The 27771-nt window shown below is 42.8% G+C and overlaps 1 protein-coding gene and 1 long non-coding RNA gene across 5 annotated transcripts in view; one reads left to right on the top strand and one right to left on the bottom strand.

Moving 5' to 3' along the window:
- The first annotated feature begins 357 nt into the window (after positions 1 to 357).
- Positions 358 to 3137, top strand: LOC123332793. Its single transcript, XR_006549828.1, has 2 exons — positions 358 to 2148; positions 3018 to 3137. It is a non-coding gene; the product is annotated as an uncharacterized LOC123332793 (long non-coding RNA).
- A 1319-nt stretch (positions 3138 to 4456) lies between these two features.
- SLC24A2 (solute carrier family 24 member 2) overlaps positions 4457 to 27771 on the bottom strand; it is a 288084-nt gene continuing 264769 nt past the window's right edge. For all 4 annotated transcript variants that reach the window (XM_025281467.3, XM_025281470.3, XM_025281469.3 and 1 more), the window contains 4 exons: positions 22217 to 22357; positions 11065 to 11154; positions 8144 to 8310; positions 4457 to 4876 (listed from right to left, as the gene is read on the bottom strand). In XM_025281467.3, coding sequence (XP_025137252.3) covers positions 4627 to 4876; positions 8144 to 8310; positions 11065 to 11154; positions 22217 to 22357 — 648 coding nt within the window. In that variant the 3' untranslated portion in view covers positions 4457 to 4626. The remainder of the gene's footprint in view (positions 4877 to 8143; positions 8311 to 11064; positions 11155 to 22216; positions 22358 to 27771) is intronic.

Here is a 27771-nt window from a genome sequence, read left to right as displayed (position 1 = left end):
GAAGACAGTCTTGCTGAGGGAGGTTCAGGAGTTGAGGATAAGTCTTTTAAAAATATTAAGCCAGGTGGTTATGTAAGATCTGGCTTAGCAAGTCTGGGCATTAGCTTCTGAAACAAGTTTTCAGGAGACAGTTGATTTTTCCGGAAATCACCATGAGAACAGGTTCCCTTTATTTCTTCTAGAACAGAGCTGCTACTTGGAGAAGGCAATGACACCCCACTCCAGTACTCTTGCCTGAACAATTCCATGGACGGAGGAGCCTGGTAGGTTACAGTCCATTGGGTCGCGAAGAGTCGGATATGACTGAGTGACTTCACTTTCACTTTTCACTTTCATGCATTGGAGAAGGAAATGGCAACCCACTCCAGTGTTCTTGCCTGGAGAGTCCCAGGGATGGGGGAGCCTGGTGGGCTGCTGTCTATGGGGTCGCACAGAGTTGGATACGACTGAAGTGACTTAGCAGCAGCAGCAGAGCTGCTACTTACAGCCACTTAATTATTATCTGTCCAGGTGTAAGGAGCATGGCATGCTTTTAATCTTGTGTTTGTGTGTGTGTGTTGGTAGATGTACAGAAGAAAGCAGATTGAAGTTTTCTGAAATGCTTGGATTCAGATGGGCATTAGACCCATGTCAGATATGCCAATTAGCGATTTCAGCAGAGTGGTTAATATTAGTCCCATCTTTTCCAGCTGTCTTTCTGGCCAGCAGCTTTAGCTGCTGTCACATCCCTGGCCAGCTTTCTGTTAAGGTGGTCTGGGGGTGGCAGGGCTCCCCTTGACAGCTCATTCCAGTCACAGAGGAATGTAAGAGCTGTAAGCAATGGTGGGGAGTGGGCTTAATTTCCCTGCCCAGCAGGGATGTACATTAATATTATCAAATGTCTCATCGGCAAGGCAGCTGTGTTTAGCCGAAAGGCCTCCAAACACCTGATTCACGTCTTCCCTAGAAAATAAATTATAATGGCCCCTGTCAGCTGACACCTGTTAGAAGCCTTACAAAGCATTTTCCCCGAATATGAAACAGTTCCCTGCCTCTTTTTATAATCTTCTGGGCAAGGCTTTAGGAAATTCTGCTGCATCGGCCAAACTGATAACATCCCTCTGCCTTAGTCTCTGCATGGCTGTGTTTTCTTGATCTGCCCCGCCTGGCTCAGCTTAGGTTTGGGAAGCTGCCTGCAGATCGTCTCATCTCCAGCCTCAGTTCTTTAAGGTCTAGTCAGGTTCGGAAGGCAGCTGGACTCAGCATGGGCATTCCAAGATGCAACTGACAAGGTTCTTTTTGAGTATTCTCAGCGCGAGCCAAGTTGTTCTCCTGTCCTGAGCCTGCCTAGGGTGTCAGGGGAGGTGATAGCAAGCAAGACCTGCTTGGTTCACTGCAGGTAAAGGGAGCCACTTGGGGACAGCTTGTTTATTTTAGATCAAACAGTAAGAGATGGGCTCTTGAATTTTTGGTATTTTATACCCTGCTCCAGAAAAGCAAAGAGGGTTATCAGTACTTTCAGTTTTTTCCCCCTGTACTTTTCCATTGTGTATTCTTTGCCTCTACATCCACATTAGTGGTACGACTGGCGACTTCTCTAAGGCTGTAAATCTATATTCTTGGGGCAAGAAAATATACAAGAAAGGTGCCTATGTGGATGTTTGGATGGCCTTGTGGACAAAGCAAACCTCATGCAAGCAGGAGGAAATGTTCCCTTTGGTCACTGGTGTGCATGTCTTCCCTTTTCCTTCACTAAGGTAAACTTTGATGCTCCCTGCTTTTGAATTCTGAATATAATTGGGTCAGAGGGTGATGATGTAAGTGATATATAGTGTATAGATAGATCTGGTATGAAGATACATATGTATTTATTCAGGCACTAGGGATGAGCTACTCAGAAAACCATGTTGTGGAACGTTCTTTCTTATAATTATGGTAATAATTCAAATGCTTTTAAAGATCCACTGTTGCACCTATAGTCTTCTCTCTGGGTTTAGCCAAGCCCAGCACATAACCTCACAGACACCTTATGGGGGAGAGACGCCTGCATACTGGCAAGCGAGCGGACATTCCACACCCTTGAGGTGGGAAGTGGGCTTGGAAATAGCATCTTCTCAAATGCAATCAATTTTCATGATTGACAACACTCCTTCAGAAGGGAGCTCCCAGGTAAGTCAATGCTCTCAGGCTGCTAGTATGAGTCTTCACCGTGAGTTGAAAATGAACAGGAAAGACAAGACAGGAGGCAGGGAAGAGCCAGAAGAAGAACAGGGTTGCACCCAACACCCCTCATCCTTTCTGGATTTACAGTTTATCTGCTGCTGAGTCAGTCACCTATTCAATCCTTCTTTCACATAACAAACCAGTCAATAATATATATTTACACAACAAACAACTCTGCTCCCCTTCAAGTAATGCACGGGGAAAGCATCAGGGTGTCTAACTCAATGTTCAGTGGTTCCTTCTTTTTCAAAGGAATAAGCACAAATTCTTGTCTCAACACAAAATCCTGCCCTTGAAGCAGGACACCTGGATCTCTCTCTCACACAACTGACCACTCAACTTTGCAAAGCTGGAGAGACTGGGAAGCCGGCCTTCTGGGCCAGCATCTTGGCTGCTGCCATTGTGGCCTCCCGCTTTCCCAGTGGGCCTCCACTCGGGAGAGCAACAGTGGGCACTGCCTGTGACTGCTGTGCTGTGTGGGGTGACCTGGGGTTTTGTGGAAGGAATGCTGAGCTTGATCTTGATCTTTACTCCGTTGTGAGCATTTCCTCCTGTCTCCCTGTGTTAGGAGGGATGCGCTCACAGCAAAATCACAGCAGCAGCAGTGACATAACAGACTGGGGAGAGGAAATCACAAGGAGTGGTCCTCAGACGTGGTGTGTGCCCACTTAGATGTAGGAGGGCTACAAGATAAAGGGTGTCTTCTATTTACTTTCAAATGACTATAAGGATGCAAGGTTTGGGGAAATGAAAAACTGCATATTTTTCACTAATTTAGTCTGCCTCACATTTTTCTCTGTTGGTTTTATTGCCAGAGACCTGAGAAATCATATAAAGTGTCAAACAGAACTTGTGAGTACTGAATGAATGAAATGAAAATGTCCCATGAATGCTCTGGAAATCAGAACCTCAGAGTGACTGGCTTGAAGCCAGTGTAAAAAGAGGCTGTTGAGCATAGTCTGCAGTGTACTCTGTGAGCTGGAAAGACTCCCTGGTGGGGACCCTCATGGCAGGAGAGACCAAATCCTGGTCCTGGAACTACTAGACAGAGGACCCAGAAAATTTCCTGGTGAACAAACACCTTTCCAAACATCTCTAAGCTGCCTCAATCCACGCAGTACCGATCAGCGTCAATCTAGTTCTACTGGTTGGAGGAAGAGTGATGTCTTTCTTCAGCCATTGAAGCCCTTGATGACCACACTGGAAGATGCTTTAAAGAACCACACCGTTAGGGAGCAAGTTCCACTGAGCACCTCTGCTGGATGGTATTTCTTAGTGCATATCCAGGCTGTCTTGGCAGGCATTTTGATTATACATCAAGCACCTTAGCATCAAGATACGTCTGAATGACAATTACGGCTAAATTTGTCCCCTTCTTTGGATGATAATGGGACATGCGTTGGAACAATATAGGTTCAGTTTATATAGTTTTGCTGTCCTAGAAGAGCACTAATTTGGTTTGCAATCATATTTTCTACTTGCATGCTGGGGCACTATATAAAAAAACAAACAACCTCTCCCAAACCCAACCCTGGTCCCCTCCCCCTTGTCCCAAACCAGTATCCGCCCAACCTGGGTTTTACCTCCAGACGTCCCAATAACCCTGTGGGTTTCAGATAGCATACCTCAGTTAGATTGGGCAGATGGTCTTCCCAGTTTGGCTTGTGGGAATGTTTTGGAGGGCTCATATTAGGTTCTCTATGGACCCTTTCCACCCAGCCCTACCTCCTGCAACATATATTCCTTAAACAGCTGTCATACCAGGCAGAATCCCAATATGTCCAAGGTAGGTTGAAGTTCACAGCAATGATTCTCTCAGCTCACCTCTTGCAGTTAAGAGGTAAAGCTCAGACTGAAGGTTGATGCCCCTCTTCAAATAGGTACTAGAAATATATTAGAGCTGTCCCTGAAAAGATGCAGTTGTATTCATATATATATATATATGACTTCATATATATATATATATATAAGTTTTCTTTGTGTCTGTATACAGGTATAGACTACTCTCTAGGTGTGGAAGGAGAGGTATCAGTACAGGAACAGGTGGGGGTGTGTTCAGGTGCATCTATATATAATATGTATATTTTATATGTGTATATATCACCTTTGTCATTGTTTGCATCATTATGACGAATATACCTCTGACCAGCAAGGAGTACCTGTCAGCGATGCAGGCTGAGAAGCCCCAGACGCGGGGGTCTGTTTGCCACTTGCATGGAGCTGCTGCAGGAGGCAAGGGTGGGAGCAGCCCCATGAAACGAGCGGGCCCTGCGTGAATCCATCCCTCGTCAAATCCACCAAGGAGGGACGCTCAGAAAGCCCCGGGCTGTGGGCCTGCTGCCTCTTCTCCGGAGGTCACAGAGCCTACAATCCAGAGCGGGGAGGGACTGTCCATGCTGTTGGCTCAAGATATGGCTTTTCCCGCTAGATGGACACAGGGCACACTAGGATTCTGTCTTCCAGGAGGACGCTGACCACCAGGAACACAAAGTAGAGGCCGAACATGATGAAGCCCAGCACTTTGTTCATCCGCCATTTGCAGAGGGCGATGGAGAGGATGACGAAGAGCAGCATGATGAAGAGGAGGACGATGGCGCAGAAGAGCCCATTGCTGCTGACAGCCACGGGCTGGAACCTGTGAATGACCGTGTAGAGGAGCCAGGGCAGCGGGAGCCTGTGGGGAGAAGCAGGGTAGACGCGGGGCGTAGTCAGACACGCTGAGGAAGGCACAGGATGGAACATGAGCTGCCTGGGATCTGATTGGAAACCAGTGTCCTGTTAGGTTCACCATGACTCTCGCCTGGTTGGCCCAGGCAATCATATACGGAAGTCAAGTGACCTTTAAAAACTTTTATTTCCTGACCGAATGAGGGAGAGCAGAGAGAATTTGCTCTCCGGTTAAATAAGATGAAAGGCTGCTGCAAGTGATTTCTGAATTTGATTTGAAATAATTTTTTTTTTGATTCCTTTCAAAGATTAAAGTGTTATCCTTAGCCCTAAAGAGATGAGTTGGAGGATGTGTACAGCGTGACAGGAGGAGATGATAAAATGCTGAAAAGGGTATAGAAATTAGCAGTGAAAATGGCCAACTTGTTATTTTTTAAATGGAGACAGAGACTGACAATGACACACGCACGCACACATCCAATTCTGGTGAAGCTGCGGTTACAGAACTACAAACAGGTAAAAACCCTTTGGGGCAAATACAACTTTTTTAATACTTTTGACCTATCAGTTCGGTTGTCAGGGATCAAGCAGAAGGAATAATTCAAAATGCAGAGGCAACTTTTTTCAGAAAGATGATCATTCCAGTGTTACTCTGAGTAGTGAAACATCAGGGACACCTTAATCTCATATAATAGGCAGTTAGTTAAATAGCAAACTGTTAAGTCAATGTAATGTTATATAGCTACTAAAATCATAAACTTAAGATGATACAGGCAAATGCCCATGATACGATTCTATAAAAAGGATACACATAAAAATAGCAATTTAAATTCAATAATGAATTAGAGAAGTGTTGGTTTGTATTTATGTTTTATATATGCTTATATGTTGGCTTGTATTATGCTTTGTGTGTATTTCTAAATCCTTTACCTTGAATATGTATCAAGAAGAAAACGCTACCAAGACTACGGAGAAACTGTTACACTCAATATATTGCTAATAACATTGTAAATTGGTATAAATTCTTGGAAGAGACCTTTTGGAAAAATATACTACATCAATAGCCATTGAAATATTTATAATCTTTGATCCATCAATATTTCTTTAAAAGTGTACCCTAATAAAATAACTAAAAGAATGTTTCTCCTCATAAAGTTTCATAAAACACTCATGCTATTAGAAAACTGAAAAAATACAAAGGTCCTACTAAAGGGTAATGGTTAAATTGAGAGTAACAAGATTGAATATTTTGAAGCTGTAGAATATTAATTATGAGAGCTATGAAGAAACTTAGAAAAATGGCTGACTTACTAATTTACTCATAGAGGCCTATTCTTTGCTAGGCATAAATGGCTTTAAAATGGAAAAATAAAAGCCCTCCAACAGAGCAAAACTGATTATTCACTAAGAAAACTTTGTGAAATATTAAGAGAAAAATGCACAAAAGTTAAATGTTTGGGGGTAGTAGGATTAGGGATGATTTTCTTTAAACCTCCATTTAAGTTACAACATAGGATGATTTTCTTTAAACCTCCATTTAAGTTACAACATATGTATAATTTAAGAACAATGAACAAAAAGCATTTTGTAATTCACTAGAATACTTTTTGAAAACATGATAAATATATCTCAAAGAACATTTCCCATGTAAGATTTTCTCTTTTTATACTACAGAATATTTTCTTTCTATTTGTACAAGGTATTGACCAAGAAAACTACTTTAAATGTGTGGGCAGTAAAACTGAGAAACACTTGTTTATACCAGGGATGTCCCTCTTTTTAAAAATACACCTTTTCAGGCATTCATTCACTCATGCATCCATTCATTCTACAAATATGTGCCAAGCCACTGCCATGCATTAGACATTGTGTTAGGTTTTGGGGAGTTCTTGTTCTTGGGGAGTTCACAGTCTAGCAGACAGACTGATATACATGACCTTGACAAGAGGGGGAGCTACAGATACACAGAGTGTATACAGGAGCATGAGCCTCCAGGCCAGGCTTAAAGGAATCAGAAAACCAGGACACGAGTTGACACTGGAAGGGTAAGCTGGAGTTTTCCAGACAGACAAGCAGTGAGGGGTCTTGAGGGAGAGATGCCAGCAAAGGAAGACAGTGTGGCAGGAGAGGGCCCCTTTGAACTCTAAGGTGGTACAGACAGTGAAGCTCAGAGCAGGGTTTTATGTTCAGATAGTGCTGGGCTTGAGAGCATAGACGCTGCTCAAATCCCAGCTGTCTCATTACTCGTTGTGTGAACTCGGCGTCCTTCAGTTTCCTTACCTGAAAAGTGGGGATGATAAACGCACCTCATGTGTGGCTGAGACAGACAAAAATGTATGTACCGCATATGTGGTAGATACTGAATGAAAAAACTATATATTAGGTAATGGAAAGGATAAAAGAGAACAGTGTTGAACACGATGTTCAATGAGAAAGATTCATTTTTAATGGTCTTCCAAACTCAAGTGCTAAGAGGCCAGTGCTTCTAGGAACAAAAGGATAATATCCTATGTCTTACTTTCTCAGGGGACTGCCTTTTGGGGTTACTTTTGAGACTACTTTTACTTTGGACATGTTAAATGAAATGATAGAAATAACAGCTTCTCTCCCAGTCAGATCCACTTTAGAGATTATTCATATTGAGAATTTCAGCTTGCTTAACTGTAAGAACAGAGCTCATTATCTGACTTTCAAAAAAACCTAGAGTATCTTCACCGGCATGGATAAAGAAATGATAACGCCAAACCTGCCAGTGTTTTCCAAAGGAAGGAGATGGGATAATTTTTTCCTGGCCTATGTTTTATTATTTATTTATTTTTTAAATTTATTTTATTTTAAACTTTACATAATTGTATTAGTTTTAGTCTGCTTTCCAAATCTCATCTGAGGCTGGTGGGGACTTTAATTAGAATTAGAACATGGGAAAAAAAAATACTGTGAAACTACCAGAGTATCTCAGTCACATATGAATGTTGAATATTCATGACATGTAGCCAATGCCGTTTTTTAGGTGAAATTCTCTCAAAGTATTTCCTACCAACACCCGCTCTCTATGTAAGTATGTGTTTCTCCCTGTCCAAGGGACATGAAGTTCTGTGAAAATGAAAAATGGAGTTGGTGAGACTGAATGATACTACCAGTCTTTTCTTTCTGTTGGTATGGGTTGGTTTTGGGCTCTGAGATACTGGTCATGACTTCACAACCTTCTAAGAAGACAAAGACAGTGGTGGAGCTGATGTGACCCTTTATATAATATATAATGAGTTCTACTCACCCTACAGTGATGTCAAAAATGTTGCTTCCAACAGAGCTGGACACGGCCATGTCCCCAAGTCCCTTCCGGGCCACTATAACACTGGTGATCAGGTCAGGGATTGAAGTCCCAGCGGCCAAGATGGTCAGACCCATGATCTCTTCACTAATGCCAATTGTCTCTCCAACCTAAAAGCCACGATGGGCAAACAGAAGAGTGTTTGAAGACACAAAACCATCAAGACCACTAACATGTCAATGCAACTCCCTTTTAATGAATTCTTACCCTGTGCTGTGCTGGGTGTTGCGATAACAATGAATAAGCCACAGTCGTTGACAGAAAGATTTATATTTTAATGATACTCAGACCCAAGAGATCAGGAATGTTCACACAAGGATTAAATAGGTAATCTGAAAAAAGAGCTCCAGAAGACTAGAATGCAGCCTCTATTTGATTTTTATCAAGACCAGGCAGGGGAAGCAGAAGATCAGAGTTATAAATGCCAATTGGTCACTGGCCCCATGGGCCAGTGCCTGACAATGGCACCAGATCATGTAGCAAATGTGCCCCTTAATTTATGATTGAAGATTAAGAACTGATACCCAGTGTCCCCATTTTCCCTTAACATCTCCTATTGTCTGTAACCCACTCTTAAACATTTTTAGATTGTACCATTTCCACAGAAAACTTGATTTTGGATTTTTAGGGTTTGGTAACATAGGACTGTAAGTCAGCAAGGCAGCCATGGAGAAAGCACCAGTTAGGAAATCAGAGGACCTTGGTCCAAGTCTGGCTCTGGCATTTATTCAGTACTTGACTTAGTGCTAACTGGACCAATTGGGCAATGTCTTTGATCCTCAATTTCTTTCTTTTTCTTCCAGTTTTATTGAGACGTAATTGACATATAGCTCATGTAGATGTCACTTTCTAATGGAGAGCAGTGAGCCATGAGGGCAGGTATACTAGTTCAGTTCCCTGGGCTCTGGGGCGGTGTGACCGTCAAATAAAAGCCGCTCCCAACTATGCTGTTAAGCTAGTGGGAACCAGCTATTATTGGCAAAACTGTGCATAACAAATAGCTGAGCACTAAATGGTGCACTTCCTATCATTTATAGCTTTTACAGGTCAAAGGTTCAAATGATAGAATTAGTGCTACAGACTTATAATAGAATCTGTTATTTGATCAGCTGTCTGGATGTTTTGAAAGAGAAAAGCATTTCTTTGGTGAAAAGAAAGAGAAATGTCTCATTCCTTATTGGCAAATAAGGCTTCCCTTTGTGCATTCTGTATTTCTGGGCTTTTTTTTTTTGATAATTATAATTGTTCCAGGGATTGTGTTTGTATTTTTCTACAAGAGAATGAAAAGAGAATAAGATTGTGGAATTAAGATAATCATTAAAAAGTAAAGAAAAAGATGTACGCTTGTAGGATGATATTTTCGAGGAAGGCTAAAGAAAAATATCTAGGAACAATATATTCCAGTAAGTGAAAAAAATCACTTTTTTTTCTTTATCTGTACATGGAAGAATAAAAATAATTATTATAGAAGGCCATTATATATGTTATAAATGGCAAACATTCATAGCCTGGAAATCTCGAGGCTGAGAAACAGCTTTTAACTTTTTTTAACGGGTGTGCTCAATTGTGTCCAACTCTTTGAGACCTCATGGACTGTAGCCCACCAGGCTCCTCTGTCCATGGGATTTCCCAGGCAAGAATACTGGAATGGGTTACCATTTCCTTCTCCAGGGGATCTTCCTGGCCTAGGGATTGAAACTTCTGCGGTGATTTCTGTTGGATATTGTTAGCAAATGTCTCTTCGTGAATGTAGAAAATAATGACTTGGGGGCAAACAGAATGTCTTCAGGGGCCAATGATTTTTGGAAATATTGAGGAAGAGTAATCTGAAGTCAATGTCTGTAAAATAACTGTGATAGGAATAATATGAAATACATTGTAGGAATAACGCTTGATTTATCAGCCAATATTTTCAGTGGATTTTGTTAGTGATGCCATATGTTCTTTCTAAAAAAAATTAAGGTGTAATTTCCATACAGGAAAATTCACCCTTTTAAAAAAAAGCATACAGTTTTGTGAGTTTTGAAAAATACACGCAATCCTGTTTCTCTACACCCTCATCAACAAATGGTATTGTCTGTCTTTTTGGTTGTAGTTGTCCTAATGGTTGTGAAGTGGTATCTTATGCTTATTTTTAAACAACTTTAATTAGCTATAAGCTTAACTCTTTATCTGTAAACTTTGGATAATAATATTACCTCCCCCACAGAATTTATACCCATGTAGAAGGACAAAGGGAGGTGAATTGTCCATATTCAGGTAGTACACATTCAGTCAATAACGGTAACTGTTAGTACCTCTGAGAACATAAGACCGAACATAAGACCTTTGCACCTCCTTTTTCCTTTCATGTGTTACAACAAACAATTCCTGAGTGTTTATTCTGGTGATGGGCATTACGACTGGTATTGAGTTAGAAGTAGTAAAAGTGAAATACATCATCATTTTTTGTAAATTCGGGCTCAAGGAGGAGACCATTTTGTCTCCACGTCTTTTCCTAAGAGCCAGTTTGATGAGAACGTGAGGTGAGTGGCTGTCCAAGTGAAAGGAAGTGTCGCAGAGCTAGGCAAAACCCTGACATTCCTCCAGGCCCAGGCTGGCCTGGTTTCAGGCTGCAGAGGGCAAGTTGTGGATAGACTTGCCTTTCCTCCACACAGCTGTCTGGGGCTATGCCAACTTGATTCCACCCTGCAGAGAAAGGCCAGGAGATGAGGGAAAGTTAAGTGGAGTGAATTCCTTTAGTCTTAGAATATGTGTATCAGCTGCTATACCATTGTGCTAGTTTCAGAAAGCAAACACACTGATGAGTCACCTGGCAACCAAGAGAAAGGCCAGGCAGATGTGTGTCCTTCTCAAGGTCTTACCTGATGTGCCCACCAGACCATCAAGTAAGAGAAGACAGCGATCCAGGAGATGGAGCCGAAAAACGTGATGGGAAAAAACTTCCTTGATGACTGCAAGAGAACCAGGAAGAAGGGAGAGTGTGAGTACTAACCAAGGTGATCTGCCATCCTGGTGAAAAGTGAAAATGTTAGTCGCTCAGTCATCTCCAACTCTTTGCGACCCTCATGGACTGAAGCTTGCCAGGCTCCTCCGTCTAGGGGATTCTCCAGGCAAGAATACTAGAGTGGATTGCCATTCCCTTCTCCAGGGGATCTTCCCGACCCAAAGATCAAACCCAGGTCTCCTGCACTGCAGGCAGATTCTTTACCATCCGAGCCACTGGGGAAACCCATCAGTAACCCTTGGTTGAGCTGGGACATTAAGATTTCTTTCGGGAATGTGAAATTGGTTGAAGCCAAGCCATCATAAAACTGGCTGCTGAGATGGGAAGTCTTTTTTTTAAATTTATTTTTAATTATATGATATTGCTTTACAATGTTGTTGGTTTCTGCCATACAACAACATAAATCAGCTGAAAGTATACATACATCTCCTTCTTGAACTTCTCCCCCATTCCAGCCCTCTAGGTTGTCACAGAGCACCGGGCTGAGCTGCCTGTGTTATGCAGCAGCTTCCCACTAGCTATCTATTTTACATATGGGAATGTATATGTGTCAATGCAACTCTCAGTTCGTCCCACCTGAGATGGCAGTCTTTTGAAGAGAAGGTCTGTTCCTACTGCTGGGTGCTCAGATGCTCTCTGTTCCTGCCCTTTCCCAAGGCTTGGCTTCTCAACCTTGTCTTCAACCCCTCAGTACTCCATATCCCCCCTCCTTCTCCTGCTCCCTTTTCTACCTCCTCTTCAAGTTCATGAGAATCAGTCTCTATCGCTTTGACTCATGTATCCTAATAATAATCCATCTGCCAGAAAGCCTATGGGATTAATTACATTTAACAAGAAAGATCAATAGTTTCAAAAACAAATGGGCTCATTTTACAGCCCCGCGGATTATGAGGAAAAGCCACAGAGAAGAAGCTATCACCACAGTTAATACAGGTTCCTGAGGATGGCCAGTCTCTCAGATACTGGAGCCATACAAGTAGCAGATGTCCACTTGCGCTGCTCTCCACGGGAGTCGCAGAGTAGACACTCTTGGGAATGTTTTCTCTCCTGTTCTCTACCCTTAACTATGTAATGTCCAGCTACAGAATTGGGCTTTTAGCTCTAGGCTTTGTGCAATCTCAGGCTTACAGTATGAGCACTTTTCAAATTTCTTTCAAACATCAGCCCAAATCAGATAGCAAAATGCAATGTTTCTTATTGATCCCACTACAGGGAAATCCATGCTTGCATTGGATGGTAATGGTGTCTTACTGATGCTCTTTTTGCAAATTGGGATCCTTTAAAACATGCTCAGAAAGCATAATATTCTTAGAGAGTCACTTATTATTGCCAAACACTTTTTATTTCAAAGCTTTCCACTTTTAGAGACAATCTTAGTTTTTGCTTTGATAATACCATGCAATTCTGCCCAGAGAAATAAATGTAGTTGACTTGGATGAATACTATCTCACTTGTCTGAAGGGCTGACCTTGGGCAGTCACACAGAACACTTCTGCCACAGCTTTTGAGAGCTTCATTAAAAGCAAAAGATAAACCTGTACATGGTAATCTTTTGAATATCAATAATGACAAACACAGTCTTATCGCTCCAAACAGGCTTGCGTTCTCTCTACTAAGTTCAAGTTTTTAATATATGTTTTCATTATCATTCACATGGTTCTGTTAAATTTCACAAGAATCATTTTCTTTCTTTCAATGGCTGTGGTTTTTCTTGGGCCACTGGTTAGTATGGATGTCTGTAAGACCAGTGGTCTTGATTCAACTGGGGAAAAACATCAGATCCCAGTAAGTAGCCACAATCTTATTCTTAAATGTTTCCCCTGAAACATCTGGCTGAAATACTTTCACATTTCAGACTCAGACTCTTTCTGAGGACCTGAGTACTATTTAATGGGTTATGGGAAAAAAGTAATCAATTTTCAAAGTGGAGGTTGAGACAGTTACTTTGAAAGCAAATTTCTTTTTTAAAAAAATGTGTTTATTTTTATTTGGCTGCACTGGGTCTGAGTTATGGCACGCAGGATCTTCAGTTGTAGCATGTAGTTCTTTGTTCCCTGTTAGTTGCTCAGTTATGTTTGACTCTTTGTGACCCTGTGGACTGTAGTCTGCCAGGCTCTTCTGTCCAGGCAAGAATACTGGGGTGGGTAGCCATTACCCTTCTCCAGGGGATCTTCCTGACCCAGGGACTAAACCCAGGTCTCCTGTATTGCAGGCAGATACTTTATCATCTGAGCCCTGACCAGGGACCAAACCTGGGCCTCCTGCACTGGGAGCACAGACTTAGCCACTGGACCACCAGAAAAAGTCTAAAAAGCAAATTCCTTTAAAGCAAGGAGTTCAGCTCCAGCTGGAGATGAGATTATCTGAGCCTTGGAATTGCCAGTGCCAAGTTTTCCCATGCAAGGCATTTAGCTGATTAGAGTCTCCATTCTTTTCCTCTAGTCACAAGTCACTGTTTCAGGACCCTAGGTGTAATGAGCATTTTATCTCCCACGGCCATGCTGTGTCATAGGGAAGAGAAGGGCCCCTCTTGTGATGTGGGGCCACAAGTGTGGTTTGAGCAGCAACCTGTTTTTAGTTTGATTCTGAACATCCCAGGAGGATACGGAGTGTAATAGCCACACTTTATAACATGGCATATGGACTGGATATCCTGGGAGAGTCCTCATTTCATAGACTGTCCCCTTTCCAGGTTAGTTAACATACTAAGTATGTAAATATTATTTTATTATTATTTAAGTTTTTGTACATTTGCATATCTGTTCATTGATATAGTGTCACAAGTCAGAATCAAATTATTTCAACATATTTCTCATCCGAAAAATATCCCTGAAGCAAAAAACATTCCTGGTCAAGAGGCAGAAAATAAGTAATTGGATTAAAGATTTAAAGGAGCCAAGTTCAAATCAATGTATTAGTGGAAACCTCTGTAATTCATATTTGATACTTCAGTTCAGTTCAGTTCAGCTCAGTTCAGTCACTCAGTTGTGTCCGACTCTTCGCAACCCCATGAACCTCAGGATGCCAGGCCTCCCTGTCCATCACCAACTCCCGGAGTTCACCCAAATTCATGTCCACTGAGTCAGTGATGCCATCCAATCACCTCATCCTCTGTCATCCCCTTCTCCTCCTGCTCTCAATCTTTCCCAGCACCAGGGTCTTTTCAAATGAGCAGCTCTTCACATCAGCTGGCCAAAGTATTGGAGTTTCAGCTTAAACATCAGTCTTTCCAATGAACATCCAGGACTGATCTCCTTTAGGATGGACTGGTTGGATCTCCTTGCAGTCCCAAGGGACTCTCAAAAGTCTTCTCCAACACCACAGTTCAAAAGTATCAATTTTTTTTATTTATAAAGCACTCAGCTTTCTTTATAGTCCAACTCACATCCATACATGACTGCTGGAAAAACCATAGCCTTGACTAGATGGACCTTTGTTGACAAAGTTATGTCTCTGCTTTTTAATATGCTGTCTAGATTGGTCATAACTTTCCTTCCAAGGAGTAAGCGTCTTTTAATTTCATGGCTGCAATCACCATCTGCAGTGATTTTGGAGCCCCCCAAAATAAAGTCTGACACTGTTTCCACTATTTCCCCATCTATTTGCTATGAAGTGATAGGATCAGATGCCGTGATCTTAGTCTTCTGAATATTGAGCTTTAAGCCAACTTTTTCACTCTCCACTTTCACTTTCATCAAGAGGCTTTTTAGTTCCTCTTCACTCTCTACCATAAGGGTGGTGTCATCTGCATATCTGAGGTTATCAATATTTCTCTCGGCAGTCTTGATTCCAGCTTGTGCTTCATCAGCCCAGTGTTTCTCATGATGTACTCTGCATATTAGTTAAATAAGCAGGGTGACAATATACAGCCTTGACGTACTCCTTTTCCTATTTGGAACCAGTCTGTTGTTCCATGTCCAGTTCTAACTGTTGCTTCCTGACCTGCATACAGGTTTCTCAAGAGGCAGGTCAGGTGGTCTGGTGTTCGCATCTCTTTCAGAATTTTCCACAGTTGATTGTGATCCACACAGTCAAAGGCTTTGGCATAGTCAATAAAACAGAAATAGATGTTTTTCTGGAATTCTCTTGCTTTTTTCAATGATCCAGTGGATGTTGGCAATTTGATCTCTGGTTCCTCTGCCTTTTCTAAAACCAGCCTGAACATCTGGAAGTTCACGGTTCATGTATTACTGAAGCCTGGCTTGGAGAATTTTCAGTATTACTTTGCTAGCGTGTGAGATGAGTGCAATTGTGCGGTAGTTTGAGCATTCTTTGGCATTGCCTTTCTTTGGGATTGGAATGAAAACTGACCTTTTCCAGTCCTGTGGCCACTGCTGAGTTTTCCAAATTTGCTGGCATATTGAGTGAAACACTTTCACAGCATCATCTTTTACAAGTCTTAATCAAGAAGCTGGTAACTAGTAATTATTGGACAGATAAATGTACCTAGTGTTGGATTAGGGGCTCATTGAAAAAAAGATTAAAAATAATTTTTCTTTGTAAAATTTCAGGTCTTCATCCTTAACTAGGGGTAGGAAAAGTCTGGGCACCTACTCTGTACCTAGATATTGAATTACGCGTGAAATTTAAATCTAGGTCTGTCTGACTCTATATAGCACATATTCTTAGATGTTAGGAATCCAGGTTATACTCATTTCTAAAGAAAAGACAGGGCCAATAATGCTCAAAATATACCCAGCTTTGGACACTTAATGGTCATTATCATCATAATACTAGCTTGTGCTGTGAATGTCAGAAAATAAAGAACATCAGGGAAATACAGACTAGCATTCCAGCTGTACAACCATCTGCCTCACCCAGCCTCTCATACAGTTCTTTCTTTGGAAGCATCAACTTTTCATGCGTCAGCAGTTTGTTTAAGTGTTTCTGGACCATCAAAGTACCTTATCATTTCCAATTTCACAGCCCAGGTAATTCCTTCTTTCATTTTTTCCTGGATTATTCCTTCTTTGGACTCTATGGTCTCATTCCAGTTATCACTGCCCAGTAGAACCTGTACAGTTATTTAGTTACCAGTCTCATTGGAAGGCTTCCCTGGTGGCTCAGTGGGTAAAAGAATATGCCTGCAATGCTGGAGACCTGGGTTCGATCCCTGGGTTGGGAAGATCCCCTGGAGAAGGGAATGGCAACCCACTCCAGTGTTCTTGCCTGGGGAATCCCTTGGGCAGAGATGCCTGGCGGGCTGCAGTCCATAGGGTCACACAGAGTTGTACACGACTGAGCAACTAACACTTAATACTCATTGCAAGGAAGAAAGAGCTCTTCAAGCCAAGGTCTGGTGTGTCAATTTCTGGTTTGTAATGGTGGCTCATTCTGACATCTGGTGGGATGGGCCTCACACCAATTAGCAGAAAGCAAATTGTGTCCATGTGCTGGCTGGCACATGTGTCCATTTTGTTCCCAATGTAATGGTTTACTTGTATAATTGATAGCTAATGTTCTCATTAGAAGTTTTTAGTACATCAGAATGATACTTTGTTGGCTTAGAAAACATTGCTGGACACTAGCTGGTGGCACAAATTGGCCATCTACTTATTTAAAAAAAAAAAAAAATTCACCGAGCATTTCCTCTGTGCAAGGTTCTGGGGCATACATATTTAACAAAGTTCTTCAAAGCAATTGTGTTAAAGATTGAAAGTATGGTCTCTGGATTACTATGACCAGTAGTAATCCTTGCTTATCAATTACCAGCAATGTGCCCTGAAACAAATTATTTCATCTCTCTATGTCTCAGTTTCTGTAAAATGAGGGGAATAACAATATCTAGTTGCATTGAGGATTTCATGCACATGAAATGTCTAGCAAATTCTGTGCATGGAACAAGTGCTCAGATAGTAATGGGAGTTGTTATTAGACAATATTAACTTCAACTTGATTTTTAAGACATGAAAAAACTGAAACTCAGGGAGGTGAAAATGACCACAGACATCTGGCTTAGAGTCTTGGCTTTGCTTCTTATTAGCTGGTCTTGCTTGGACAGGTCACTCAAACTCTCAGGGCCTCAATCCCTCCATCCTTGCTAGAACCATCCTTGGTTCATAGTAGACATGTAATAAATACTTGGTGAATGAACTAATGCATGACAGAAACTGCAAAATCCTGGGTGAGTTCTAAGTACCTTCCTAGATCTGATGGGTCATGTTTTGGTATCTCATACATTCCTGTTTTGGAAGAACACCCATCCTAGGCCATGAGAAAATATAACTTTGGGGGGGGCCTTTGTTTTCTTTATTATTTTCAATTTTCATCAAAGACATTAAGGTTGCATTTCAGTTCTTAGACTTTTAAAACAAAGCCACTAATTTAAGAAAACTATAAATGTGAAACCCACATTAATTATCTGAGCTGAAAGTATGCATAATTCAGCAAACACTGTCATAAAATTTGCATATAAATGAAGTGGAAATAAAAACAAGTGGGGGTACAATTTACTCTGAAACTAGATGTGTATACATTAAAAAAAATCCTGTTTTCATTGTAATTATTGTCAAGGTTTGGGATGTTCATCTCCATGGGTAAGTCAAAAACTACTCAGGAGGCAGAGCTACCAGGCTCTGAGGAGTAGCAAGTGTCTCTTCTCTCCCTGGGTAATTTTTCAAGAGGCCCTGTGGCAAGACATGAGGACAGTGGCAGACTGAAAAAAACGGCCATATCATGTTACAATCCTCCCATGGAGAGATAAGGTCTGTTTCCCAAGCTTTTGAATCTGGGCTGGCCTTAGGCCTTGCTCTGACCAATAGAATGTGGTAGAAATGACAGCATGCAGGCTCTAAACTAGATCTTTGCGGCTTTGTGGCTTTCATTCTCACTACTCTTGGAACTTGGCCGTCATGTGAATAAGCCCAGGCTAGACTGCTTAAGGACAGAAGTCCATGTGGAACAGAGTCAAGGTGTTCCAGCTGACATACCAGCCTCCAGCTGTGTAAGTGAGAGGTGGAACTGTCAGGCCGAGCCTCAGCTACATTGCCAACTCGGAGGTTTATGGGCTAAAAGAATACTTGTTTTAAGTCACTAAGTTTTGGGATGTTATACAACAAAAGCTAACTTATGCAAGATCAAACCTAATGAAACTCTCTTGAGCTGAGCATGAGCAAGAAGCTGCTTACTGTCCTTTGTACCAACCAGCATGCTTGTTTTGTTTGGCATTCCATATATGCAAGGAGTGACCATGTAACTTAAGCCTGTATGCTCTGAGAGTAAACTGGGACTATTGTATTGATGGTTACCTATGTTTTCCTGAATCACAGAATGTTAAAGCTGGCCAGAAATCTAGAGATCTTCCTCCACTCCTGTATTTCACAAAGGAGGAAATATGAGGTCGAGATTTGAGATGTGACTTTCCCATGATTGCACAATGCGTGTGTCTCGTGGGAAAAACCACTGTAGTCAACATGGTAGCATGAGAATGCTCCAGAGTCAGGAGACCCGGGTTTGAGTCTAGCTGCTCCCTCTAGTGAAAGTGAAAGTCAAGTCGCTCAGTCGTGTCCAACTCTTTGCAACCCCATGGGCAGTAGCCTGCACCAGTCTCCTCCGTCCATGGGATTTTCCAGGCAAGAATACTGGAGTGGGTTGCCATTTCCTTCTCCAGGGAATCTTCCCAACCCAGGGATCAAACCCAGGTGTCCCGCATTGTAGACAGACGCTTTACCATCTGAGCCACCAGGGAAGTCCTAGTGAGAGCATGAAGTCCTAGCTCTCACTAGTAAGGCTGTGCTTTGTTTCCTCTACTGAGTTTAGAGCAACTTAAAAATAGGAATTGTGGGACTTCCCTGGAGGTCCAGTGGTTAAGACTCTGCACTTCCAATGCAGGGGATGTGAGTTTGATCCCTGGTTGGGGAACTAAGATCCCACATGCCAGCGTGGTGTGGCCAAAACATTAAAAAAAAAAAATAGAGGAATTGTGACTGATATGACTTTATGTCTCTTTTAGGGTATAAAGCCTGATGCCTGGAATATAATATGTGTTCAATAAATATTTGCTGAGGAAATCTACAAACACCCAAGGTTCTACCTAAGAGCCTCATTTCTGCTTGGAACAGCACATGGTATACTCAGAAAAAGACAGAAAAAAATCCAGTCCACACAGCAATGGTCCTTGGGGGTACAGTGGGGAAAAGTCCCACCGGCCACCCCAGCACACGCTGTGGGGGCTGGCTCCTGTGGGGTACTGCTCAGCGAATGACCAGTCAGCGGCACTGCACGGGGAGTATCCTGTTCAGCTGCATCTGCTTGCTTTTCACCCTGGGGATTACGGCATCAGCCAGAGCAGGTCTAACTATAGCCATGGTGGAGTCCTGTTTGTGGTCCAGGAGTCCCTGCTTGAGAGCGCTGATCTTCCCTAACAGCTTCCTTGACTCGGATCACAGAGGGAACGAGTACTCTGCCAGCCTTTGCTCCAAGTCCCACCCAGCCCTGAGGTTCCAGGACCTTGAGTCGCAGGCAACCTCCTCCCATTCCTGCACGTCTTCCTGATGGCTCCAGCAGTTGTACACTGACATTGATCACTCTTTTCTTTAAAAGTTATTAAAAAAATTATTATTAAATTAAAAAATTGATGTAGAATTGATTTACAATATCATGTTTCAAGTGTACAGTACAGTGATTCAGTCCTATATATATATATATATATATATATACACTATATGTATATATTCTTCAGATTCTCTCCCCTTACAGGTTATTATAAGACACTGAGTCTAGTCCTCTGTGCTGTACAGTAGGTCCATGTTGGTTGTCTGCTTTATAACATTGATCAGTCTTATTAGTGAACCAGGCCCCTCTGCTCTGGGCCATATCACACCAGACCTGCTGTGGGGATTTAGAAAACCCTGTCTGTCCCCCTCATTTTCCTCCCTGAGCTAAGCAAAAGCATTGAGCTAAATAGCAGAGCAATGGTGACAGAGAGAGAGGGAGAGAGAGGCAATGAGTGAGTGAGCGCATGTGAGCACGTACATCTCAGAAATGTCCTTGTGATGGGAGCCAAGAAGAAACTGAACGCGTTCCAGCTATTTGGCTGCAGGTTTCCAGGAAGCCAGGCCTTTGTATAGAGCAGATGCTCTGTAACAGCATCTTGAACAAAGAAACCTAGATGGTGCTTTAAATGAGCCACACCTGCTACATTCACCCTTTCCTAGCAAACGTCTAATGCCAGGGGTCTTTACGTGAGGGCTCATTCCTGGCCTGTACTTGATAAGACAAGCCTCTCTGTCAGGTTGGCTTATTTCTGGGTCAGAACAGAGTAATGAGACAGGATGTTTCTCCAGTCTTTTTCAAATGAGGAAAGTGGGATCATCGCGGGGCTTTTGAAGAAGGATGCTAAATTATGCTGGATGTTATTGCAGTATTCTATTCCAAATGCTTTTAGAAATGTTTTTGTATTTTTACCTTCTGGCACCAAGAAATATGAGGAAGAGCCCAAGCTGTGTGGTCACATGGGCCTGGGTGTGAATCTCAGCTCCATGCCCTAGGAAGTGACCAGGGGTGAGCTAGTTAACTCCTTTTGCCTAAGTTTCTTTCTACTTATGCATATATATATATAAAATTAGTAGATATACACTTTTGTTGAAATAGTACATGTGTGAAGGCCCATAATAAAAAAGGGAAGCTGTTTCTGTTTATTTCTTTATTTGTCATTAGTTCTTTCACCTTTTGGGGCAGTGGCCCAAGAACCCAGTTTGACAACACTGGAGGGGATGTTCTTTTAAGCTGATCTACACTCAGACTGTACTTTGCTGACTATAAGATGGTATTGTGTTCATAGCACCCAGCACACAATCGTGGAAGATAATAATATTCATTATGGTAATGATAATCCTGGAGGGAGCAGATCAGACATGTATGCGTTTATACCACACGAATGTATTGCTTTAAATTATTTTTTGAATTGAATGAGTAATTTGTATACACAAACAGTCAACAAAATGCAAGTTACCCTTCTGCCTCAGACCTTCATTTCCCCTTTGCAGAGACAATCACTGTGGTAGTTTTAAAACATGGTTGCAAATTCTTTGAAATTGCTGCCATCAAGGGTGTCATATGCTGTAGGACACTGATAGTTTTGTTGCCCTAGACAGATTTATGATCGCTCTGACTAGTACAGTTCAGTGGAGGTGACTATGTGACTGCTGAGACTAGACTAACCAGAGACCAAGGAGCTTCTCCTTGTGTGGCAAGAACACTGACTCTTGGAGCCAGGACCTCTTATGAAAGACATCTGACTATCTTGATGCCCCCATAAAGTGAGGAACCCCAGTCACACAATAGGTTCTCTAGGAGATGATCCCAAATGAGCCCAGACTTTGAATCATCTCTGCTCAGGTGCCAGAAACACGAGCGAAGAAATCTCCAGATAGTTCTGCAGCTGCTGCTAAGTCGCTTCAGTTGTGTCCGACTCTGTGCGACCCCACAGATGGCAGCCCATCAGGCTCCTCTGTCCCTGGGATTCTCCAAGAAAGAATACTGGAGTGGGTTGCCATTTCCTTCTCCAATGCATCAAAGTGAAAAGTGAAAGTGAAGTCGCTCAGTTGTGTCCGACTCTTTGCGATCCCATGGACTGTAGCCTACCAGGCTCCTCTGTCCATGGGATTTTCCAGGCAAGAATACTGGAGTGGATTGCCATTTCCCTCTCCACCAGATAGTTCTAGCCCCCAGTCATCTAAGCCTTCCCAGCTGAGGCCACAGACATTCTGGAACAGAGACCAGCCATCCCCAGTGTGTCCATTTGAATCCCTGATCCACAGGATCCACGAGCAAAATAACCTGGTTGTCATTTCACACCACTAAGTTTGGGGGGTGGTTCGTTATGTGTATTTGCTAACCAGAACAATCACTATCATCATGCATCTGTCCAGAGAAATTTCAAGCACATATATACATACGCATGTATATATGTCATCCTTTCTTCCTTTCCTTTTAGGAGCAGGCTCTTGTTGTATGCTGTGCTTCCCCTCCTCCCCTGATGAGAAAAAAAAAAAAAAAGCTTTACTTACAGGTTTTCGAACATCAGGTAAGGTAATCCAGAGAGGAAACACTATGGGGAGAACAATTAGGAATGTGACTTGTTTGCGTGGATCAGAAGGCCAGGCCAGGCTGAGAGGCTGGTCCTCTTCATCTTCACCTGTCTCTGTGGTCTGTTGTAGAAACAGAGAGAGAAAAAAATAAACAAAAATGATAATAACGTCCTCAGGCCATTAAACAAGGAGGGGATCTTCAGATCCCACTAGCAGCTTTCTTGGGTCATCTCAGGTGCTTTCATCTATGGACTTTTTAGGTCTATAAGAGAATCCCATCTGTCATAGTCCGAATCTCAGGAAAAGAAATACATTGCTCAGCCATGTGGATTTAAGAACTTCCTTTCCTTTTTACCTTTCCTGGTGTCTCAGATGGTAAAGTGTCTGCCTACAATGTGGGAGCCCTGGGTTCTATCCCTGGGTCAGGAAGATCCCTTGGGGAAGGAAATGGCAACCCGCTCCAGTACTCTTGCCGGGAAAATCCCATGGATGGAGGAGCCTAGTGGGCTATAGTCCATGGGATCGCAAAGAGTCAGATGTGACGAGCGACTTCACTTCACTTCACTTCACTTTCCTTTCCCTGAACATTCTCTAGCTTCCTGAATTGATCATTTCAACTGGAGTGAATTACAGTGCCGATCCATGAACTTCATAGGAGAAACCACGTCTGCATAGCAAAAGACCCCAATTATGCAAATCTATGTTGCATTTGCAGGCTTCCCCTGTTGAATGCAACATATATTTGGCTCAGTGGCTCAGTGGTAAAAGAATCCTCAGGTTCCATCCTGGGTTGGGAAGATCCCCTGGAGGAGGGCATGGCAACCCCCTCCAATATTCTTGCCTGGAGAATCCCATGGACAGAGGAGCCTGGTGGTCTACAGTCCGTGCGGTCGCAAATAATTGGACATGACTTAGCGACTAAACAACAATGTTGCATTTGCAGAGAAACAAGAGAATGGAAGTAGAGGTGCTAAAGGTGTGGGTGTGGGGTGCACAGGGCCGCAGAGCTGGGGGTAAATCTCAGTATTTCTGTCCAGGCAGCAAGCAGCCTGCGTTTTATTTGCTGCTTGCTGAAGTCAGCAGCTTTTGAACTTGAGCAAAAAGGGGCAGAAGGCAGATCAGGGCCTGGCAGGATGACTATTAGCCTGTCAGATGGGCCCTCCAAACTTCCAACACAGTGCTGCAGATAGCATCCATCACTCCCTTCCCTGCTCGTTTAAACATGAAAGTGTAGCAGTCAGGACCATGCGTCAGATCTAAAAATATCCATAGGAATTTTCCACTGATGCTTCCTTTTGAGATCATATAAATAACACACACAGCTCCTGCTCCCCTGTGTCCCCGACCTGGGACTCTTGCTTCCAGTATCCTGGAGTATTTCAAGCAGTAGCACTGAATCCCACCAGCACCTCTCCCTAGGGAGGTGATAGGTGGGCCAGTCTCAGGCCATGTGGTCTACAGGAAAACCATGCGACTAGAGACAGGAAAAGCATGCGACTAGAGACAGGAATGAGTGTGACGCCTGACCTGCTACTGTGTTATGTTTACTTATTTATAATGTATACCCTAATACTGCCAAAAGGATTTTTAGTGGCTTACACAATCACCCTCACTTTCTCTCCAGGAGTTGATACAAATAATTAAAAAAGCTAATCTTAAGCCATACTGAAAAAGGTTCTTTCTATATGAGTGTATGTCCTTGGCAGCAAGTGAAAGAATTTTAAACACCAAATACGAGGGAATTAAGAGGATTAGGTAATAAGGCAGAATTAGGAAGTTGGTGCATATTATTTGGGTTGTCTGGATCTTCATTAAATATGCTTCTTATGTTCTCCATCTCTTTGTTCTGCAATACGTTGGAAAAGAAGGAGGATCTAAAATCAGTCATCTATGTTTCCACCTTAGGAAACAGGAAAATGAAGCATAAATTAGATCCAAAGTAAGCAGGAGAAAAGAGATAATAAAAATCAGAGAAGAAATCAATGACACTGAAAATAGGAAGTCAACAAAAGCAAAAGCTGTTTCTTTTGCTATGTAGGGTCCATCCACTGTTTCCTTTACCCATCCCTAGGGCTCCTGCCCCTGACAGAAGCTTGGGTGTGCTGTTCCTGGTTCTTCCTCTGAGCCACCTCCACCTTCTCCCAGAAGATGCAGCAGATGTAGCAAATATCACTCCCTATAGGGCTCACCCAGCCTCCCAAGGGGTCAGTTGACTACATGAATAATCTCTGTGTAATGAGACCAGTGAAGACTAGAAAAGAGGTGCATGTTAACTGTTTCCTTCCAGATATGATCTTTCTTGTTTCACTCCAAATGAATGACTTTCTGCTCCCTACCTGGGAGATTAGGGAGAATCATGGGAGAGTTGAGACCTTACATTACATGCAATAAGTACCCTGTATCATGCAAGGTGAGTGGTTTTATTCAGACAGAGAAGAGTCTAGCACTTCCTTGAAGACCCATCAATCTGATCTGGTCATCAAGCTCCTTCCCCTTCCAGAATGGACACTCCCCTACCCCGCCATGGTCAGGTCCCCCACTGCCATCTGCAATCTAGAAACTTCTCTCTAGACTCAAAGTTAACTTTTTTTTCAGAGAAAAAAGCAAAAGCAACTCTTTATGACTCATATCATTTTAATGACACCAACAGATGGTGACATTTCATCAATAACCCTTCTGCTTATAACCTACGGATTAGCTCCTTTCTCCATCTGCCAAAGTCACCAGGCAGGCAGTGCCATCAGCAAATAGTGGAAAATAATTGTCTGTTTAGATACATAAGCTCTAAACACACTACCGTCCAACGCAAACAATTAGCTATATTGTACGGCTTCCAAAAGCTGCATTTAAGGTGGCTGTTGCTAGAGCAGAAATGGACAAGGAGAAGATGCTGGGTCTCAGGTTACACAAACAGTGCTCTCTGTGGGGACATCATGGCCTCTTGTGGATGAAGCTTGCCATAGACAGAAGTTCAGGGGCCCAGAACCCTGCGGAGGATTTGAGAGGTACCCAGGGAGCAAGGCTGTCAGCATGTCTTAGGGGAAATTCTCTTTGTCTTTTTGCCAAGTGCAATCTCCCTCTGGTTCAATGGGTGACAGCTTGCAAGCTAGTTAGAAAAGTGGAAAAAAAGTACTGTTCCAAGTCTGGGGCTTGTTTTGCCTTTGCCCAAGCTGGGGCTGCTGGCATGCTCATTTGTCTCAACCCCAGGAGAGGCTGGGCAATGATTTTCCAGTTTTTCCTGGAGTCGTGGCATCCTGACTTTGACCTTGCAATAACCCATCCTTACCTCCTAAAACTTCTGTAGCATATCCAGAGAAAATGCAAAAATGATCCAGAAAGAAAAAACCAACTGTCTTGTGATAGAAGGGTTTAGAATAGTGTAAGATCTGGGGTCTCCGTAGAATCCCTACTCCTACTACTGCTAAGTCGCTTCAGTTGTGTCCGACTCTGTGCAACCCCATAGACGGCAGCCCACAAGGCTCCCCCGTCCCTGGGATTCTCTAGGCAAGAACACTGGAGTGGGGTGCCATTTCCTTCTCCAATGCATGAAAGTGAAAAGTGAAAGTGAAGTCGCTCAGTCGTGTCCCACTCTTAGCGACCCCACAGACTGCAGCCTACCAGGCTCCTCCATCCATGGGATTTTCCAGGCAAGAGAACTGGAATGGGTTGCCATTGTCTTCTCTGTAGAATCCCTAGAATTATGCAAAATCAGGGCAGCAATGATTGATTTTGCAACCCCTGACACAGGCTTCCCAGGTGGGGCTAGAGAGTAAAGGACCCGCCTGCCAATGCAGGAGATGTAAGAGATGTGGGTTTGATCCCTGGATCAGGAAGATCCCCTGAAGGAGGGCACAGCAACCCACTCCAGTACTCATGCCGGGAGAATCCCATGGAAAGAGGAGCCTGGTGGGCTACAGTCCATACGGTCGCAAAGAGTTGGACACAACTTAGCAACTAAACAATACTCCCTGACATGGAAAACCTGAGACTCAAATACGTGACTCTAAGTTTCCACACAGTGACGTTCTGGTTGTCCAATCTTAAAGGAGCCAATGCATCCTGGCAGGAAGAGCAGGTGGTGGAGGATCAAGAGATTTGAATTTCAAAGGGGAGACAAAACAAACAGCACCAAAGAATTTATTCTTTATTACGAGGATGCTGGCAAATGACACAGCAAGAGCTTCTGATTGTTCTCTAGTATCTATTCTGCCTGTTACGGATGGAATTGTGTCTTTTCCAAACTCCTGTGTTGAAGTCCCAGCCCCCAGGACCTTAGCTGTGACTGAAGACAAGGCCCTTAAAAAGGTGATTAGGTTAAAATGAGGGCTTTATGACGGGTCTTAACTCACTGCGATTGGTGTCCTTATAATAGGAGGTTAGGACTCAGAGAGACCCCAGGGATGTGCATGCTCAGAGCAAAGACCACATGAGGACAAAGCAAGAAGGCAGCCAAACGTAAGGAGAGGGGCCTCAGTGGAAAATGACCTCTAGACACCTTGATCTTGGATGTTCAGCCTCCAGAACAGTGAGGAAATAAATTTCTGTGGTTTAAGCCACCTGGCCTCTGATTTTTTTTTTTTTTTTTTTTTTAATGGAAGCCCTAGAAACCTAACATATTGCCCTTGTGTTTTAGTGACAGAAGGCCTCCTTTTACATGGGCCTGGAATAAAGTCTCTGTTTCCAACCTTTCTTGTCATGGGATTAAGTTCTGGCCAATGAAATGGAATGGGAAGTATCTTCTGCAACTTCTGGGATGTGTCTTTAAAGGGTGGAGGTGTATCCTTTATCACTCATTCCTTCTTCCGGCTGCCAGGAATGGGGACATTTTGGCCAGAGTCTGAACAGTCGTCTTGGACTCACAAGGTGGAGAAAGAGTATAAAAGGATCTGACTTTTGACACCCATCAAGAGCCATTCTGGCCCTCGGCTGCCTATAAAGACTTGGGAGAGACATAAAATTCTATCTTATTTAAGTCACTGTCATTTTGGGGTTCTGGTTGCTAATGGTGGAACCTTATCCTAGCTGATCTGGTGGCCTCTTTATGAGGAATCAAGGGAGAACAATCTTTCACATCTTAGCATTGGGAAAACTCATGCTTCTTCTAGAAACTTTGAGACATCTGTGAATCAAGGAAATGATGCTATTTATTTCTTTGCATTGGGGAGTTCAGAGGCAAATTTGTAGCCCCTGACCAGCAACCACAGCACTGGGATCTGAGCTCACCTTAGGCTATTCTTACATTTCCCACTATCTTTTCCATCCTTTGCTGCATTTTCTCAAAAACAGTCATTTTATCCTTTTCTTTCATCAGATGTATTTTGCAAGCAGCCCCAAATCTTTGTGAAGCAAGGTGGGACAGACCTAGAAATACAACTCTGCAGTGATCCTACAGAATTTTGGGGATAACTTTATGAGAGAGAGAGAGAGAAAGAGAGGAGAAGAGACAGAGGTGAGATGCTACTCTATGTGATAACACTGTGATAAATGGACAACTACCTTCTTGGACTCATTTATCAATACTGAAGGTTGGAATC

This window comes from Bubalus bubalis, chromosome 3, assembly GCF_019923935.1.
Source record: "Bubalus bubalis isolate 160015118507 breed Murrah chromosome 3, NDDB_SH_1, whole genome shotgun sequence".
NCBI lineage: Eukaryota > Metazoa > Chordata > Mammalia > Artiodactyla > Bovidae > Bubalus > Bubalus bubalis.
Note: the sequence above shows the minus strand (reverse complement) of the source record. Positions and strands in the feature narration are given on the sequence as shown.